We start from the raw sequence: 18,978 nt of genomic DNA on the forward strand, positions 1-18,978 counted from the left end.
AAGTGAAATGCCAAGCAATTTTCCAAAATGTTCTCATTGAAACTTCAGTGCCATGCTTTGTCCTGTCTCAGACATCTTCCTAATAAGAGAAGCTCATAGAGATATTTCTGTTAATCTCTTGTTCTCTAGCCTATCAACAGCCCATTGTCAGTGTAGATATGCCTTTAGCTTCATAAACTGCTTTGAGGATTGAACAATTAAGCGATACACTCCTTGTTATTTATTTATCACTACTACTACCATTTAAGAATAACCCAATAACTCATATGCAGCAATGAAGCCACATTGTCAAACACAACCTTGCACACACTACTTGTGAAACTCTTTCTTGTAACTTAAGAACTGAAACAAATCAATTTCCCTCCTACCAAAACTGTGGAAAACAATTTATTTGACCAAATTTTCAAAGTGAACATCTGTCAGTAAATCACAGGAATAAAATAAAATGAAGTGGTAAAATGAATATTGGTTAAAAAAAACAATAAAAGGCGCAGTGTTAAAAACAATTTCCTTTTTTGAAAATAAAGGATACTGAAATCATAGCAAGAGCACCATTGGAAACACTGGACGAAATCTGTCCAAACCAATTCCTAACTTCAATGTCTCTTTCATGAGTTAATGTGTAAACATAGGAACAATGTCAAACCTCAGGCTTTGAGGCATGGCAGAGATAGCACCCACATGGACTTCATGCTGGCTGGAGATGGGCCCCCCAAAGCCAAAAGGCCCAAACTCACAGCATAGGCTTTTGGGTTTGGTTTAAACTGGAATATCACTTTTGCGAATCTCAGGGCTCACCCACAATTTCTTCTGCTTGTCCCATAATTTCTAGGTACAGCTCCAAGTGGTTCTCCTTTTATCCCGCCAGTTCCCTGTGGAAACCTACTGCTTACTGCTGAATCGGAACAAACATATATCTTCAGAAAGTCTGGTTCACGTTTGTTCTGATTCAGCAGTAAACTGGGGCTTTTCCCATGGAAGGCAGTAGGACGAAAGAAAAACCTCTTGGATCCGTGCCTAGGAATCACAGGACAAACAGCAATGTGGATGAGGCCTCAATTTCATCATGTATGCACAACATCAGCTTCCTTCACCCCGTCCTCTAGTTTGAGTAGATACTCTTGGGTTGAATTCTTCTGTCAAAGAAACCTACTCTGAACTTGACTGTATGACTCAAGTTACAATTTTAGCACTTTGGGAGGATTCTTAATTTTTGTTTTGTTTTTGTGTTTTTTTCTTTTTCTTTTTGATATGAATGAATGAATGAATGAATTTTGATATGTGTATGTGCTGATTTGTCTGATTCTGTCTGATTTGTTATGATTTGATTTGAATTGCATGTTTTGTTTTGTTTTGTTATGATTTTGAAAAGATTTCACTGGACCGGATTTGTTGTGAATTACGGATGTTGTGTGTTTGGCTTATTGTGATTGTTTTAACAAGAAATAAAGTTTATTTTAAATCCATTAATTTTTAAAAGCACTTTCCATAGTTGTCATGGAAAGCAGTAAGTATACAATGAAATGAAACTTATATTTTTGAAGACAATGTAATCTTTCAGGAGCTAAGTAGCCTAAACAGTAATCACTACTCAACATGTTTCTTGACATAAAAATAAAAGAACAGACAAATTTAACAAATTAGTTTAGCAATGAAATATAGGGGATCCTTCTCTTTTGAGACAGAGGACCCTAATATTCACATGAAATGTGCTATCAACCTTAGAAATAAGGTTAGTGCATTTAAGGTTCTTTATGAACCCGGCTTACCTTCATCAAATTTGGTACAAAAATAGTCATTTCAGTTACAGTTAAGAGAGATATCAACTAGGGGGGGAAATAAATCATCCTACGCTTTTCCCTTCAGGCTGGTAGAATTCATGGACAACAAAGAAAACACAGCTCAAAAGTAAGGACATGGGTGGGCTATGGCTTTGTATAAAAAACATGGGTCCAGTTGGCTGCTAACATTTTATTTCTGAACACTTAGAATCTATATATTCTGCTCTTCCACTCCCACCTCCTCAGTCTACAGATATTTTTCTGGAGACAGTTTGATAGAACACTCCCCTCAGCAGAGCCTGGTAATCCGGCACTCTGAAAAGGTGCCTCTCTCCATAGGCCACATCGTACTCTGCCGCTTTCCCAGTGACAAGAACACGCACATTGGGCTCATTGACTTGAGTGCCAACTGCTAGTACATAAATTTCAAGGCCTGCCTGTCGAGCCTCTTGAACTGCCTTCTCAATGGCGCTGCTGGTGATGCCTTGAGAGTTGCCGTCAGAGAAAATCAGGACTCTCTTCTTAGCTCCAGAACGGGAGGCCTGCCGGTAGAGTCCAGTGACAAAGCGGAGGGCTGCGTTCACGTCTGTGGCGTCATTCATGAATTCCATGCTGTCAATAGCATTAGCAACCACCGTATAGTTTTGCTCAAACCGCACCTCCGCTTTCTGCTGGCCTTTGCCGCTGTACTGGACAACAGAAATGCGCACGGCATCCTCCGAAGGCTTGGCTGCTGTCAGGAATCGTTCTGCAAGGCGCTTCACAAACGTCTTGGTGGTGTTGAAGTTGCGGCTCCCAACACTGGTGGAACTATCCACAAGGAGTGTGAGATCAGCTGGACCAGCAAAAGAGACTGGAAAGAGAGGAGATAGGGGCTAACAACTCTGCTGTAAAACTTTCAGAGCTGGGTATGTGTGCTGTGGTCAATACCAGCATAGAAAGGCAGGACATAGGGATTGCTCTGCTGGTATACAAGGCATAGAGGTGTTAATCTCAGAACTAAGTTTTCTGGAAACTAAGTAGTACATTTTCGGATGCAAAAGGAAACTGGGCATCCCAAGAGGTACTGGTTGATTCTGAGCCAGACTCCTTTTGTGCCCCATTTCTAGGCATAGCTCTGGGCTTTCCAGGCCTGTGTCCAAGCAGGGTTCTTTTTGTCCTGGCATTTCCCCTCCCCTGGGAAAACCCACATTTTACTGCTGAATCAGAGCAAGCAGCAATCGGGTTTGCTCCATTTCAGCGGGAAACACGGGTTTCTGGTGGCCCTGGTTTGCAATGGCACAGAATAGTTGAAACACAGAGCTTGTTTCAAATTACGGTGCTCCTCAGGTGAACGGTCAGTGTCCAGAGAAAATGGAGTAAGCTAAATAACAGTCACTAAGGTGATGTGGAGCACAGAAATTCTCAACTCATAAACACAACTTTGTAAAAAGAGTACTCACTTGGGCAAGTGTAGTCTGGGCATTTCTTTTCTATAAAACAAACAAAACAACATCACACTAAACCCTCCTCTACATTTACAACCAATGTGCAATACCAAAAGTCCACCCCCCCCCTGCTTGGTGGGCACCGTTGCAGGCTTGCACTCCCCGCGCCCTCCATAATCTGGGGAGAAAAGCCCCCTTGGGGCTGCTTCCTGGGCAGGAAAGGAGGTCCTGGGCCAAGCTTGCTGCCAGGAAGCAGAAAGCCTGCTCACTCAACTGGCCAATCACAAGGGTGCAAGCGGGTGGGCCATTCTTCGGGGTGGGTGGGTCAGTCCACTTCCTGGGCATACAAGGAAGGCCCGCAGGTTCTCTTGGCAGCCCCTTTGCTGCATTTCCCACTTGCCCTCCCTATTTGGCTGACATGTGCTGCGCTGATTGACCTTGCAAGGGCTTTGTCGGTTGCCGTATTTGGGACCAGGTTGGAATTTTCTCAGCTAGCAAATGGCCCCACCCTCACAGCAGTCATGACAGGTATGCTGGTCCCACCCATGGCTGTTTTCCTTCTGCATTCACCTTACAAATGACCTTGGATTCTATGGATTCTACAGGGCCACTTCATCCCATTAAATTGTGTGGGTCACTAAAGTAATACTAGCAGAATGTACTGTTAAATAATCTCTGGCATCTAAGACAAACTTAGGCCTATGTGGCCATTTCTCCACTCAGCAGCTGTTTTGTGGCATTCATTGTGTTGAGAAGCTGGATCCACCACCTCCTTCAATACCAGCTCATAATTAGGCTCTCAGCAACCAAATATGTGTCGCTTACCTTTACAGATCTGAGAGGTAACATTCTGCAGGAAATTGTCATCCAGCAGCAAAGCAAAGTTTTCTTGATAAACAGAGATGCCCCCACAGGAAATAGTTGATAATTGCTCAGTGTTTGCTGGTTTGTTGGAAATATCACCGATACCCAGGGGAACCACCTAGAAGTTGACAGGTATGTGTAAGGCTTAGACTCAACTATTCCACATTAGCTAGTCCTCAGGTGCCCCAAATGGGGCTCAAGGGAGAAAAAATGAAATAACAAGAGTAATTTAGGAAATATATCGGACATGGGGAAGACAGAATTCTTCTTTACTGGAGAATCCAGTGCTAATTGAGACACAGTTAGCTTTCATCAATATTGTGGCAAGTAAAGGGAAATTACCCTGTTGCTGAAGAACAGAGATCATGCTGCCAAGTTTTCTTTTGATAGTTCCCAGCCCTGCTTGCCTTGGTAAATATCACACAAAACCCATTCATAAGCTTATTTAGGATCCTTCCAAGTCTGCTTTGTTAGAACTTTCTTATACTTCCCACCGGTCTTCTAAAGCACTAAGAATTACCAATGAATATCAACATTCACTGAATTTCTGACATTCACATTAGCCCTTGAATTGTGATCACTGCAGGAACTCTTCAGTAAAAGACGTAAATTTCAGTCTGGAGTCCCCCTTCGCTACACAACAGTCTCGGGGCTTGTTCACACTCCCCTTGTCCTATGCCTAGAAAACAGGGCTCTGAAGGGTTTCCTGCTTGTCCTGCATTTTCTAGGCATGGGTCTCACCAGTTTTCCATTTCTCCAGGAAAACCAGCTCTTTACCACTGAATTGGTAAACTTCCATCTCCCAAAAAATTGATAAAGAGCAGGTTTTCCTGGGTGAAAGTGACAGGATGAGCGGAATTGTGAAGAAGCCCTTAGGCACAAGTGCGGGTTTCCTCCTGGCTTAACCAAAGTCACTGACCCAAACTTTTCTCAATAGGAAGACACACCTTGACCCAAGAAGACTTTCCTATCCCTCCTCCCGCCCTCCATATAATATTGATTTCACCTGGGTCTTGCTTTCACAGAGAACGTTGAGTGGTGTTTGGTCCCGAAGTACATCGGACCGTCCGTCTGTGATGACTATGACCACTCTTTTCTCAGAGGGAAAGCGCCGCAGCAAGTTATCCTTGGTGAACTGAAGGGCCTCCCCAGTATATGTGCCACCAGCAATCCAGTGCAGGTTCTTCACAGCTCTGCAAAGCAAGCAGTGTTGAGTTTCAGTGCCAGCTCCTCTTCTGACAGAGAACTCTAGACCTGTCTCCTAGCTCTTTCCTCATTCTTGGTTTGCCTCCCCTGCTAAGTCTGGTTTACTTGCTTTTCCTTCCAGAAAATCTAAAGCACTGATCATGAACAAACCTAAATAATTTTTCTGGTAGCAATATGAGAAAGTGATGTAATCTTACTAATTTGCATAGGAAGTACAAAATTATATTCTGAGGAAGTTCTCATGTACTCTCAATTGGCAATGGATCAGTCAATCAATGCACCCCTAACCAAGGTAATCAGTTGCTTTATTGGTTAGTTATCTTCAAAGCATTCATGGCAGAGCTTTCCAAACTTTTGATGTTGGTGACACACTTTTTAGACATGCATCATCTTACAACACAGTAATTCAATTTTACTAGCAAACCGGAGGTTAAACAACCCCCTTTCCTGTCCTGGGAGGAGAGCGGGGAGTGTTTGTGCACAACACCTACACACTGCAGCAGACACACTAACGTGTTGCAACGCACAGTTTGGAAAGTTCTGTGGTAGTGAGTTAATTTGAAGAGCATGTCTATAGATTAGAACTCGGAGGAGGTGGGGAGTATTTTTTAAAATCTCAATTTTTGCAGCAAAACTCCATTCAGTTAGTGATTTTTGGCACCTCTCTAATGGAGGCAAAATCAACATATTACTATGGGAGCATGGAGGTGGCTGGAGTGTTCCTATCCAGTGCTGCAAGGCGATAATAAATAGTGAGCAAAATCCTAATAATACAGAGATTTATGGGTGCGCTGCTCATCAGTGAATTTTGTATAATAAAGGCACCTGACTCGACAGGGAAATTCAAGGTAAAAAGGGAGGGAAGGTGTTGGATGGGTTGAAGGCAGGTGATCTGTTCCCGAAAATACCCAGATCAGCCTGAAGATTCTGAGAAGAAATATCTTCCAATCAGATAATTTCCCAGAAGAAGGAAGCATCTTTGTCCCCATGCATTAAGCATCAAGTGGCAATTCTGTTTACCCACCATTTTGCTAATGTGCCCTAGAATTCCACTTGGCATATCTGTGGCAGAAGACATGTCTCTTATCATGTAATGATCAAGATGATCAACTGCAAAGGTCATTTTCCCTCAGTTTTAGAGTCACTGATACATTGCCCCCAAATACAGTCCTTTAGTCATAGAATCATAGAGTTGGAAGAGTATACAGTACAGTATACAGTGTACTATACAGACATTGAAGACCATTGATCATTCCCCCATGTCTCTTATTCAAGGATATTTTCCTCCCACCACGAAGTCTGTGTGCTGTTTGCTCCATTTGGTCCCTGACATTTGGATGATCATCTTCAGCACTTGATAGATTCCTACCTTCAGGACCACTGTCTCCCTCCCCCACATAAGTAAGTTTAAAGCACTCCTGATGAGGTTTTTGAATTTCATGGCAAAAACATTCCTCCCAACCCTTGTGAGGTGCAGCCCATCACTTGCCAGAAGTCCATCTTCAAGAAACTGCAGACCAGGATCTAATAATTCAAACCGTTCCTTCTTGCACCATTTGCGAAGCCAGTTGTTCACTTCCCCTATTTTCCCCTCTCTCCCTGTGCCACATCGTTCAACTGGGAGGACAGATGAGATGGCAATTTGTGCATTTGCTTCAACGTCCTGCCCAGAGCCTCATAATCACTTTTGATCCTCTGGAGGCTATGGCTAGCAGTGTCATTGGTTCCCACATGGACCAAGAGGAAGGGGTATTTGTCAGTGGGTTTTATGATTCCTTGCAGCCGTTCTGTTACATCTTTGATCTTGGCCCCGGGGAGACAGCACACCTCTCGAGACATCTTGTCAGGCCCACGGATCAATGCTTCTGTACCCCTCAGTAGGGAATCCCCTATCACCACTACACGCCTCCTCAGAGGCTTGTTCAGGATTCTTCCATGTGCTGTCCCTTCCAAGGTCACCTGCATATTCCTGGAGGGCTGACTTTGCTGCTTGTCTTCATATTTCTGATCAACTGTGATGAGGGAGAGATCTTCAAATGGAGTCTGTTCTTCGTCTTCCATGTTAAGGGAGAGCACTTCAAATCGATTGAGTAGTTCTAAACACTCAGAGCGATCCTTGGGCCTTCTACTTCTATGAGTCACGTTCCTCCATATATCTGGCTCCTGTGTTGGGGAACTGACCTCCTCCTCAGGGATGTCCCCTGTCTCCTCTTTGGTGCAGACAGTGTGCTCTGCTGCATCCAAAAAAAGCTCCAGCTCTTTAATTCTCTGGAGCGTAGATACACGGGCCTGAAGTCGCTTCCTATCAGAGTGCAAGGCAGACATTTACTTGACAAAGTAACTGAGTGCAGTTACGCCTTTAGGATGAGAGCTACACCTGGCCACGCCTTGGTGATCTCAGGGGCTGGAGTGCCACAATTCTTGCTTGTGCAATGAGACCCAGGGTAGTGACTCATATTGAGTGTGCTTAGGGCTAAGAATTCCTGCAATAAGGTATTCAGATACCTGAAAAACATCCCACAGAGGTGCCACATATAAAACTGAGCACAATAACCGCTCTCTAACTCCCAGTTATCTGATCTAAACTTACTCCTTGAAGGCTCCAATGTTATCAATGTTGCTGTCTCCCAAGGCCACCAATTCCTGGGTGTTGTCATGGCTGTACTGCACGACACCAATGTTGGTCTCCCCTTGTCTAAACTGTTAAGAGAAAAGTCAAACATCAAATGGTGTTTTTCAGTTCATGTATTATCATAAACAAAGACACCAAGAACGGTTTATAACATCTAGGAACTGCAACGGCAGCATCCTGTTCTCTGGGTAAGGTTCTGGAGGTAGTTGATTTTGACAATGCTAGGAAACTTGATAGTATTTCAGTTGTTTTTATGATAACATGCATTAAACATATATTGCTGGGGGGTACATGTGATTGTTTGCAAGTCTTACCGTCACTTTTTCATCCTTGATAAGCCTGTCAATGACCTTGACAATGAAATCCTTAGCAATCTGGAAGTTCTGCAGGCCAATGCTCTCTGAACTGTCCAGTACAAAGAGAACATCACCAGGAAGACACTTGCATTCTGTAACAGAGCACAGAACCACACAATAGAAGCATTCATGGAAGCAGAAAGGCTTTCTTTCAGAATAACAATAAAAGTTATACTTCTTGTCAAATGCTAAGTTTCCAAACTATGGTTTGCACTGCTAACATTACAGGCAAATCATTGTTTAGAGATGCTGACATTATTATTATTTTCCTTGCTCAACACTCCAGTCTCTAGATAAATATGAAGGCAGAGCAGCAGCTGTAACTATGATTTGACCAGTCAGATATCATGCCGAATCATAGTTAGTATAACCGCAGTTTGCAAATCTACCTCAAATATTGGTTTTTGTTTTGCCAGTTGCAAACCACTGTTAGTTAATTTAGATATTAAACTGCACCGTAAGCGTCTTTAACCATGATTTGTGTGGTGACATAATTTAGAATATGTTTACATTTTTGTTTGTTTTTAACACAGAATCCCTGTTACTATGTGAGAGAACATGTAAACGCACACTAAATCAGAGCTTCATCTTCATCCTCTCAGAATGTTATATTTTACTATAAAATACATTTAAATGAATGTCCTTAGGACTGCAACTCAAGTCTGATGAAGAAGCAGTTTGAAAGAAAAATAATAATTGCCCTAATGCCTTTATAAAATCTTATACACCCAGATGTAATTGAAGGGAACTTATTTAACTTTCAGTGGTTCTGTTTGGGCCACCTGAACAGATATAGAATCATAGAGTTGGAAGAGACCACAAGGGCCGTCCAGTCCAACCCCCTGCCAAGCAGGAAACACCATCAAAGCATTCCTGACAGATGACTGTCAAGCCTCCGCTTAAAGACCTCCAAAGAAGGAGACTCCACCACACTCCTTGGCAGCAAGTTCCACTGTCGAACAGCTCTTACTGTCAGGAAGTTCTTCCTAATGTTTAGGTGGAATCTTCTTTCTTGTAGCTTGAATCCATTGCTCCGTGTCCGCTTCTCTGGAGCAGCAGAAAACAACCTTTCACCCTCTTCTATATGACATCCTTTTATATAATTGAACATGGCTATCATATCACCCCTTAACCTTCTCTTCTCCAGGCAAAACATACTCAGCTCCCTAAGCCGTTCCTCATAAGGCATTGTTTCCAGGCCTTTGACCATTTTGGTTGCCCTCCTCTGGACACGTTCCAGCTTGTCAGTATCCTTCTTGAACTGTGGTGCCCAGAACTGGACACAGTATTCCAGGTGAGGTCTGACCAGAGCAGAATACAGTGGTACTATTACTTCCCTAGATCTAGATGCTATACTCCTATTGATGCAGCCCGGAATTGCATTGGCTTTTTTAGCTGCTGCATCACACTATTGACTCATGTCAAGTTTGTGGTCTACCAAGACTCCTAGATCCTTTTCACATGTACTGCTCTCAAGCCAGGTGTCACCCATCCTGTATTTGTGCCTTTCATTTTTTTTGCCCAAGTGTAGTACTTTACATTTCTCCCTGTTAAAATTCATCTTGTTTGCCTTGGCAAATAAGTGCATCATAGGAGCATACTTGCAAAGACTAAGGCAACAAAAGAAAGTATGATTCTGAGTTATTTACTCACTTATTGAAGGGACTGTACATGCATCTCTGGGACACCAGCAAGGTAGTGTAGATGATGCAGGCATTTTTTATGTGATGGCCAATGTTACGGAAGCACAATGACCTAAGATTGTAGCAGTAAACAGCTATAGCAGAAGGCCATAAAATGGAGACAGTGACAAGTGGTCTTAGAGGAGCAGCAGCAACAGCATTTGAAGAGTAAGATTCCTCCTTCTAAATCTTGGTGAGAATTTTTAAATGAAAATGCAATAATGTTGTTCAAGAAACTGCAAAAATGACACTCACCACAGCAAGCTAGGAGAGAGAGGAAGAAAACAAACAAATATGCTGAGAATCAACTTCAAACTCACTGTGACTCTAAAGAGTACTGAAATTAAATATCAATATGAGGAGGTTGAAAACTTTCTCCCCGATATTAGGTAAACTTTAAAATGATTTTTATATCCCAGCTGATTTCTTTTTCAAATACAGCATATACTACTTAGCAAAAAGAAAAGAGGGAAGTATAATAAAAATGCTGAAGGACATTTCAGTGGGAATAGATATTTTGGGATTGTTTGACATCCCTGACTGCAATTAATAATGAAATCACATTTAGTGTTTAATAAACTCTGGAAAATAACCACAGAGTTTGTTAAACAGCAAATGTAATTTAATGTAAACAACAAATGTAACAAGGATATTTTGGAAGATAAGGTATACAAGAAATCCTAACACAGCGCAACAGAGTTGCTCAACTAGTTAAAACTGGCACTGCAAACAGCATGCTCGGAAGAGGCCTTTCCCAAACATTGTAAATAATCTCTCTTATCATTTCTTTGCGGTTTTTGGATTGTAGGAAATAATTTGCTTGGTTTATATTCAATAGTGGATGCAAACATTTAATACTTTCAAAATATAAATAAAGGATGAAAACAAATTAAGAGCCTTATCCTGTGAACTTCTTTGCCAAAACAGGCAGCACACAGAATCAGGTTTCAATTTCCCTTTCTCTGGGGTTCACACCAGAAATACAGTACTTAATGGAGGAGAAGTCCCCTCTAAGCTTGAGTTATGCTAGCCACTTTAAAAAACTGAATTAGATAGAATACAAGGCTTGTTACTGGTCCAAAAAACCAATAGAGTGGCCCTTGGGACCTGACTTGGGGGGGAATTGATAATGGGCCCTTGCTGCATGATGGATCCAACTGACTCTAGGCAATGACTTCAGTTGACTAGAGCCAAGCTGGCTCTCTGGTTCTGCAACATGGGACTGAATCCATTTAGAAACATGAAGACTTGGATCACAGAATCAATGTGATTGTGTTGAAGCTTGGTTAAAGCCAACAACCTATTGTTCCTTATTCTGACTTGGTCACTGGTCAATGATACACCTTCTAATTCTGCAACAGTAGAAATTAGAATACTTACAGCACATTTTCATGATGATATCCAAAATTTCACATTCCTGAAAACAAATGAAGAAACATTGGTGTCATCCAGGTCTTGGAAATTAAGAATCATTCTGCATCCCCCTTTAGCTGGGTCCTTCATTGCAGCTAGCCCAAGAAAACAGCCCTGTCCCATTAAGCAATCAATTCACCAGGCAGCATGTGAAGCATTAGATGTTTTTCTGAGAGGGCAGGCTGCATTTGTGGAGCATTATCTAATAAGCAGGAAGCAAAGGAAAAAGTTTCCATTAGTGGAAACAACACTGTCACTTTAGTCTTGATTTCAGGCTAAAGTAATGAATTCTAGATAATGTTGTGAATGGGTGCTTATTCCTTGCTTCCTTGAAAATATAGCCATTTGATCTGCCATTCCGAAGTTGTCCCCTCTTACAGTACATACAATGAGCTTAAAATAGAGTTACGGTAGTCAATGGGTTGTGGGAGCCTCCGCAATGCAGGTATAATTCTCAGAACTGGTGTAAGGAACAAGGAGGGGGCAAAGGCTATATCTGTTTTCTTCACTTTAAAGTCAGATCGTCAAAAGGAAAGACAGATAACTAGAAATACTACTGAAAGCTAAGAAGGGGAAGTCACTGACTCAGGGACTGACCTTTGTTAGGACAAGCCAGAGTGCATCTCTACTCTGTTTTGCTTTGCTGAACACTTCCCTCCATAATCACTCAACCCTTCACTAAGAGAAGGACCCAAGTGTCCTGTAAGGGAAGTTTTACTCACATCTGGTCCTGGAGGGCCTCTGGGTCCTGTGGGTCCCTGGAAAACAACACATTGTACAAGTGCCAGGAGAATTCTTAGTTGCATCAGACAAATTCCAGAGAGAAAGCTATGTCAAACAGTTGTTACAAAAATGGCAGAGTCCTGTGGTGCCTTAGAGAGTGATGAGATGAGCTCTAATCCCAGAACAAATGGGCTAGCATGCAAGTTGCTACTGCAGGGATCCCCCAACACAGACAAAGAAATAAACTGGCAACACCCCTCAAAAACAGGAAACCCTCCTAACCAAACACCCCTCACCAAAAATTAAAACCAAGGGATCTCCACTGTAGTTCATTTAATTACTCATAATCCAAATTATACACTTTCCCACTTGTACTCATAGCCATCTGGCTATGAGGATTAGAATCTCTGCCAATGAAAATGCCTTTGAATGTTGTAGTGCTCTGATATTTCTTCTTGTGAATATATTCTTGTTGCTATCCTTGTAAGAGCACTGGGCATTGGCTCAGGTGTGATTTGTTACCTAAGGCCTAAGGCATTTTGATAAAAGACTACTAGCTAGTCAGCTATTGTATTATTCTATAATAATATAACCCAAGTAGCCCCCCAAAGGCCCGTTCCTTCATAATCCATAGCTAGTGGGAACTTTATTACTTACTGGGGGCCCTTCTGGTCCTCTGTAGCCTTTGGCTCCTTTCATGCCTCGGGTCCCAGTTGCATTGCTCTGGAAGAAAAAGACACCCGTTTCCTAAGGGACGCTTACACTCTTTTCTGTGTTAAAGACGATGTCCAGGTTAGAGAAGGACTTCTGGGCTGCCTTTGCTCAACTTTCTTACTATGACAATTGAGCAATCAAACTAGTCGATTAGCATCTGTGGGATCACTTCCTATCTAAGGAGTGGGTTGCATGTCACTTTCCCCCCACGTATGGAAGGTGCAAGAGCCACAACACTACACTCCCAGGAGAACCAGCAACATGTGAACAGATGAGAAATATATAAATCTTACCTGTGCTCAGCACACAAACCTGAATGCTGATGACATCTATACATTCACACATATTTTGAAATGATAAATCACTCCATCATCACCCATAGCTTTGATAAAAAGCCTGAAAATTGGTCCTATAATTTTTTATCACTTCCTTTGAAACTCTAGTCCATACATTGTGGCAGTGAGTTCCATAAGTTATTTATTCACTGTATGAAATGGTGCTGCCTTTTATGTACAGGCAACAACTGATTTAGGCATGTCTGCATGACATGCAATCATGATCCTGTGCACGGCACAGAAGTTAGCCCCAAAACGTCATAAAGACAACATGGAAAGGGGCAGGAGTGGAATGGGGTGGAGCAGGCTTACATGTGCTCCACCGACTCATGTAGGGGTTCAGAATGGACCCCCCCCCACACAAAACAAGGATTAATCGAGTGATCCCGAGTTCTAATGTTATGAAAGTGGGAGAAGAATCTCCTTTATCCACCCACTCCCTACTGCTCATAAGTTTATAAACCTCTATCATTTCCTCCTTCGTCATATTTTTTCTAAATTCAAAACCCCCAAACAAGTGCTCCAATCTTTGGTAGCTAAATTCACTGTACCCGCCCACCATACACCATCTCTGCCATTAGCCTGTTTGTCTGCCGAGATCATCATCTGAGGCCTTGCTCCTAACATTCAAGCCTTCAAATGTTAGTGTTGGCCCTTCAACTGACCTTTCCCAGGAACATTTGCCTGGTACCACCACGGCTATCTTTGCAGCACTAGACTAAGATTGTCCTGTTCACTCTTGGGTTTTAGGTTGTTTGATTTTAAGCTGTTTTAATATGCATTTTTATATTGTTTAGAATGAATCGTACACTATATTGACATAAATTCTTAAACAAATAAATGACAATTAATGTTTATCAGAAATGTAAACTGCAAACCTAAATGCATTTAGGTGGAAGGAATCCCCATTTGTTTCCATCGCACGTACTTGAATCAAGAATGTTTCATCTGTAGGTAATTGCATATTTCTAATTCTAGCTGTTGTCTCTGATGGTGAACTCAGCTAAAGTTGGCCGAAGTGTATGTTCACTTTTCTGTGTCATCACTTATTTCAATTAGTTTTTTCCCCCAAATACTTGGTAAATAGGAGTTATTTTGTCACGTCTAAAAGAGAACAGAAATTTGGTCTCCACATTTTCTTCTCCTGTTCTGCCCATCTTTAATGACCAAGGCAGCTCAATTCTTTCCAGATACATACCCTCACTTCCCCATCTGTCCAGACAAGTTTTCTATTACTCCCTCCACATATTTTTGAATAGTATAATGGATGGGTGTTAAAGTATTAAATAATATTGTTGAATAATTTATCATACATTTCAAATAAAGATGTATGATGGGAATAAAACCCATGGATTATATTGCTTAAGGGAATATACTTCTGACAAGTATAATCCACCCCATTCATTTGCTTACTTCCAGCCCTGGGTCTCCGATCTCTCCTTCATCGCCTTTGGGACCAGGATAGCCTTTGGTACCCTGAAAAGGGAAGAGATAAGGCCATTGAGCAGAAGTACACAAACCTGCAGCTCCTGCAGTTAACCATGGAAAGAGGCCTTGTCCATAGACTGCAGCAGAAACAGCGCTCTCTGCTTCTTGTAAAAATGCTTGATTGCAGGCAAGAGATCACCAGAAGGCATTCAGATACATTTCATCTGTTGGACTTAGACCTTTTGTTACCAAGCTACATTCAGAGCAATCATCTGCCTCTACTGCATTGCAAGGCAATTCTGGATAGAATGTGAATGTGGGCAAAACCTCTCAAATGCTTACTGGAAATATCAGGCAAACAATTATTAGTGTACTGTTTACAATTTGCAATAAGATGCTCAGCCAAGGAAAGGCTCTTTAGTACAAAGGGAAAGCTCTCTCTCAAATTTGCTTTGGATTAATTTGGGAATAGCAGAATTTCTTGTGGTGAAAACATGAACACAATTCATATTATCCTTCTGAACCAATCCAAGGGCTCAAAAGAATGCCTGCTCATCCCTGCCATCCACCCCCTTCCCAACACCCAGTGATGGTGGAAGCAGCAAGGATGAATGTAAAGGAATAGATTTCCCCCTTCCTCTCTTCTATATTGATTAGCAGAGCATTGGGGCATAAAGCGCCAGGGACCATGGGATATGTAGTCCTCCTGAGAGTAACAGTTCCCGCTTGTGGGAAGGGAACAGGGCACTGTGTTGGGAATGGACTGCTGGCAGTGGCATAGGATGGAAACTAGCAATATTTTGATCTGAGCCAGAGAATAAATTTATGAAAAGTTATTGAAGCCTAAACTTGGAGAAGTTTGCTTGCATCCTGCTTTCCAGTTACGTTGCTTTTACCAATAGACTAGTACAATAATTCACAATCACACTTTTCTCTCCAAATAATGGTGTTACCTGAAAATATCCCAAATATCTTGTTTATCTTTTCAAAAAACTACACATATCAGCTCTAAAGCTGTTCCACGTTACTGCTCTGCGATTAACAAATATACCAGCATATGATTTCAATGCTTGATACTTTCAACCTGTGTGTGCAGGGGCTGGGGAGGAGATATGGCATGCCTGGGTACCAAGAGTAAAGAAAGGAGAGACTGAGACTTACATTAGCCCCAGGATCACCCCTGTTGCCAGGATATCCCTTAGGAAGAGAAGGAAAATAGGAAGTTAGATAAAAAAGAATGCAAGTGGTAATAAGCTTTGTCTGAATTCTTTTTTTAAACTTTGGCCTGCTGGAGTGAAACTCACCGGGAAACCGGGGAAACCATCTGTGCCATTTCCTGCTCGGCCATCTTCTCCCTAAGAGGAAGTTCCAAAGCCAAGAGGTGACGTCAAAGTTTAGTTTATGAACCTTGTATGTCTGTAGTCTATTAAGCTGATAGGCTCCCTGGGATCAACTCATTGTTAGCCACCAGAGAACTTTATGTTACAGTCAGTGCTTCCCCCCCCCCCCTAGAAAAAAGGGTGCCGGTTCCCACCTGAAGGGCATTGTGAGCATGGCTAGAAAGAGCAGGAGGAAGGGAGGGTGGCTGGCAGGAGAAACAGAGGCTGAGAGTGGGGGGGGGGACCCAAGAGGGAAGAGGTGGGGCTGACGGTTGTTCTGGAGCCCGTGACTGGAGACTGGACCCAGCAGCCCTGGTTTCTTGCAGGTTTGCGAGTGAGGCAGGCAGCAATGAGAATGGGGCTGGGGGGCCCCTGCTTCCCTTTTCCTCCTCAGCAGCGCTGCATCTGGCAGGTGGGCAAGGGAGAGAAAGGGACGCGGAGGGAGCCTGAGGGGGAAGTAGGCAAAGCGCAGCAGCCGCTCTCAAAAGGGGGTGGATTTCTCCTTTTTCTACTCAGACACTCCAGTGAGTAGCTGGTTTGCTCTGTTCCCCTCTCCCCCTGGCCACCATTTGCTTCTCAGTTCTGGGGAAGTTGCTTCCCAAGGAGCTGGGAGGAAGAGGGTGGCGCAGAGTCTTCCTGGTCCCACTCGGTGGTCTCCCCTCACATTTTGCACATTTCCTTTAGGACACTCACCCTGTCACCCATCAAGCCAGTTTCTCCAGGTAATCCAGGTGGGCCAGGCAGTCCTTTAGGACCCTATAAAGCACATGGGGGAAAGCATCAAAGGCATTGCCATACGGACAGCACTTGTTGAGATACAAACAGCAAATCATCCTCTGGTGCCTTAAAATAAGTACATAGTTTGCCTTTAGCGTTCTATAGGACTCTATGGGCTTCCCAGATAGGGCTGTATTTGCAAATGGTTTGCTAAGATACTGCAAATGGCAACATTTTAAAAAATCTTTCTTATCAAATTTCCATTGGAAAGGATGTTTACAAAGGACAGTTTGGAAGCCCTTCAAAGTGGTTCACTTTGAAGTCCTAACTATTGGGGCCAGGAGGGGGTTGGCCAGGGGTGTAAGTGGGGGTTGCCCAGAGGAGCAAGCAGGGACAGAAGCCCTACTAAATTCCACGTCTTCTAAGCAGCCTTTGATGTATAACTCTGTATGTCATGAAAACACACAATGCTCTCTCATCCCCAGGAGACTTCTGCAGCACAGCATTCTGCAACACTGCTGTCTGTGAAGTGAGTGGCATTTTAAGCTCTTGAGGCAAGGAATAGTTCCCCTAATCATGGACATTAGAATATACTAACCTCTGGCCCAGAAGAGCCTTCATCTCCTCTGTACCCTTTCGGACCAGCTGGGCCTGCTTCACCCTAGAAAAATGGGAAGACGTCTCAATGGCTTCACCCTTCCAACTATGTGGTCAGCATAAAGTTGTGCAAAGAGCAAAAGCCTCAGCTCCAAACTCCCTGCATGACCTCCTGGTGAATCCCTTTGGCATATTGGCTATATGATTTTATGATGGATTGGCAGAACTGAAATGTGAATGACTTGACATACATCACAGACCAATCTGGATCTAGCAGTTCTGAGTTGCACTCAGATGCAATATACCATAAGAGAGCAAGTCCAAGTCGACACACTTCTGAGTTGCCATGCATAGGATTGGGCTACTGACGCTTTATTCTCAGGCGGACCTGTGTAACCTCAATGCATTTGTTTGTTTGCTTGTTTACTCACTCACTCACTTTATATTCCACCTTCCTTGCAAAGGAGCCCAGGGCAGTAACCATTTTCTAAATCAACGTGCTCAAGAATAACTAAGATGAAGCAACTGGAAAATGTCACACAGTCCAATTTGTTTGTGCCATAGAATGGGGTTAGAAGGCATGGACAGCAGAAGACGGCCTTTCCTGGCAGAAAGTGTAAGAATTTGACTTTTCTCTCTCCCTCGAGAAGAACGGCCAAAGCTGTCATAGGAACTAAATGAAAGGCAACATCTGTCTTGGGGAGGACGGGTTTTGTGCGCTTACAGTGAATTTCTGGTTCTTCAGTCTACGGCGCAGGAATGTTGCCTCTGCTTAATTCCAGCACCTACCTCCAAATAAAAAATGGTCCTTATTCCCTTCCAGGGCATATTTGTTAACATATTGGTCTATTTCCCAACCTCTGCATTTTCCTAAAACTTGTAGCCAGTCCTACTTCTTTCCTAAAAGGTGGGCTTCAGATTTTTATGATGTTCACATCAGTTCAACTTGATGATTTATTTGTCCTTTCAGCCACAAATTCATGTACCTACATCACCCTGTCCATGTAAACATCTTAAACATCTTAACATGTATGTATCTTACTATGGTCAGATCAAATAATTGTGGTGTAACATCCCTTGGGTAGCTGTGCAGCTGCCTTCCCCCATTTTGAAGAATGTGTCTACATCAACTTCTGAGCCGCTTTCTGTGATGCACAGTGCAGGCGGACAGATCCTGCACCAACCAGTGTGAGCCAACGGATTTGGGGAAGGCTCTCATCTCCAGGGTGGGGCTCATGCCAGCTTTTGTTCTAGCAGCTTTTGTTGTAGCAGGCTGTTTTTAATTAGTCCTTCTGACAGAGAACATCTGTATTTAATTTCAACTATGCTCAATACTATTGCTATAAAAACTGATACTTCACAACAGACTGGATGGGATGCATTTTGGCAAACAGAGCAAAGAATCTTCTCTTGAAAAGCAGGACAAGAATTCCCTGAACCTGAGGAAGGATACCTGACCCCCCTGGGCTGCACTTGGGCAACTAGGAAGGGTAAAGAAATGAAAATGTAATAAAACAACATTAAGACCAAACTGGTTGTGTCATTAATAGTACAGTATCTGCACAACCCTATACACAACCCAAGATATTCAGGATGTAGCTAAGGCTTTCTCATTCACAAAGGGTTCTTCTACACTTCTGCTTGTCCTGTGCCTAGAAATCACACATCTGAGTGGTTTCCCCCAAGATCCACACTTTCTAGGCATGGGTCCAAGTACCGTATTA

General features: G+C 42.8%; 1 protein-coding gene across 1 annotated transcript in view; it reads right to left on the reverse strand.

The window, feature by feature from the left end:
• Positions 1-371: 371 nt before the first annotated feature.
• COL6A1 (collagen type VI alpha 1 chain) overlaps positions 372-18,978 on the reverse strand; it is a 57,970-nt gene continuing 39,363 nt past the window's right edge. Inside the window, exons 21-35 of the mRNA XM_035139522.3 lie at positions 17,256-17,318; positions 16,634-16,696; positions 15,866-15,916; positions 15,723-15,758; positions 14,547-14,609; positions 12,742-12,807; positions 12,084-12,119; positions 11,329-11,365; positions 10,204-10,212; positions 8,225-8,358; positions 7,869-7,978; positions 5,079-5,265; positions 4,034-4,190; positions 3,224-3,253; positions 372-2,634 (exon numbers count right to left, since the gene is read on the reverse strand). Of these exons, the coding sequence (XP_034995413.2) occupies positions 2,024-2,634; positions 3,224-3,253; positions 4,034-4,190; positions 5,079-5,265; positions 7,869-7,978; positions 8,225-8,358; positions 10,204-10,212; positions 11,329-11,365; positions 12,084-12,119; positions 12,742-12,807; positions 14,547-14,609; positions 15,723-15,758; positions 15,866-15,916; positions 16,634-16,696; positions 17,256-17,318 (1,653 nt within the window). The 3' untranslated portion in view covers positions 372-2,023. The remainder of the gene's footprint in view (positions 2,635-3,223; positions 3,254-4,033; positions 4,191-5,078; positions 5,266-7,868; positions 7,979-8,224; positions 8,359-10,203; positions 10,213-11,328; positions 11,366-12,083; positions 12,120-12,741; positions 12,808-14,546; positions 14,610-15,722; positions 15,759-15,865; positions 15,917-16,633; positions 16,697-17,255; positions 17,319-18,978) is intronic.

The sequence above is a fragment of the Zootoca vivipara genome, chromosome 1 (genome assembly GCF_965207765.1).
Source record: "Zootoca vivipara chromosome 1, rZooViv2.hap1.1, whole genome shotgun sequence".
In the NCBI taxonomy this organism is placed as follows: domain Eukaryota; kingdom Metazoa; phylum Chordata; class Lepidosauria; order Squamata; family Lacertidae; genus Zootoca; species Zootoca vivipara.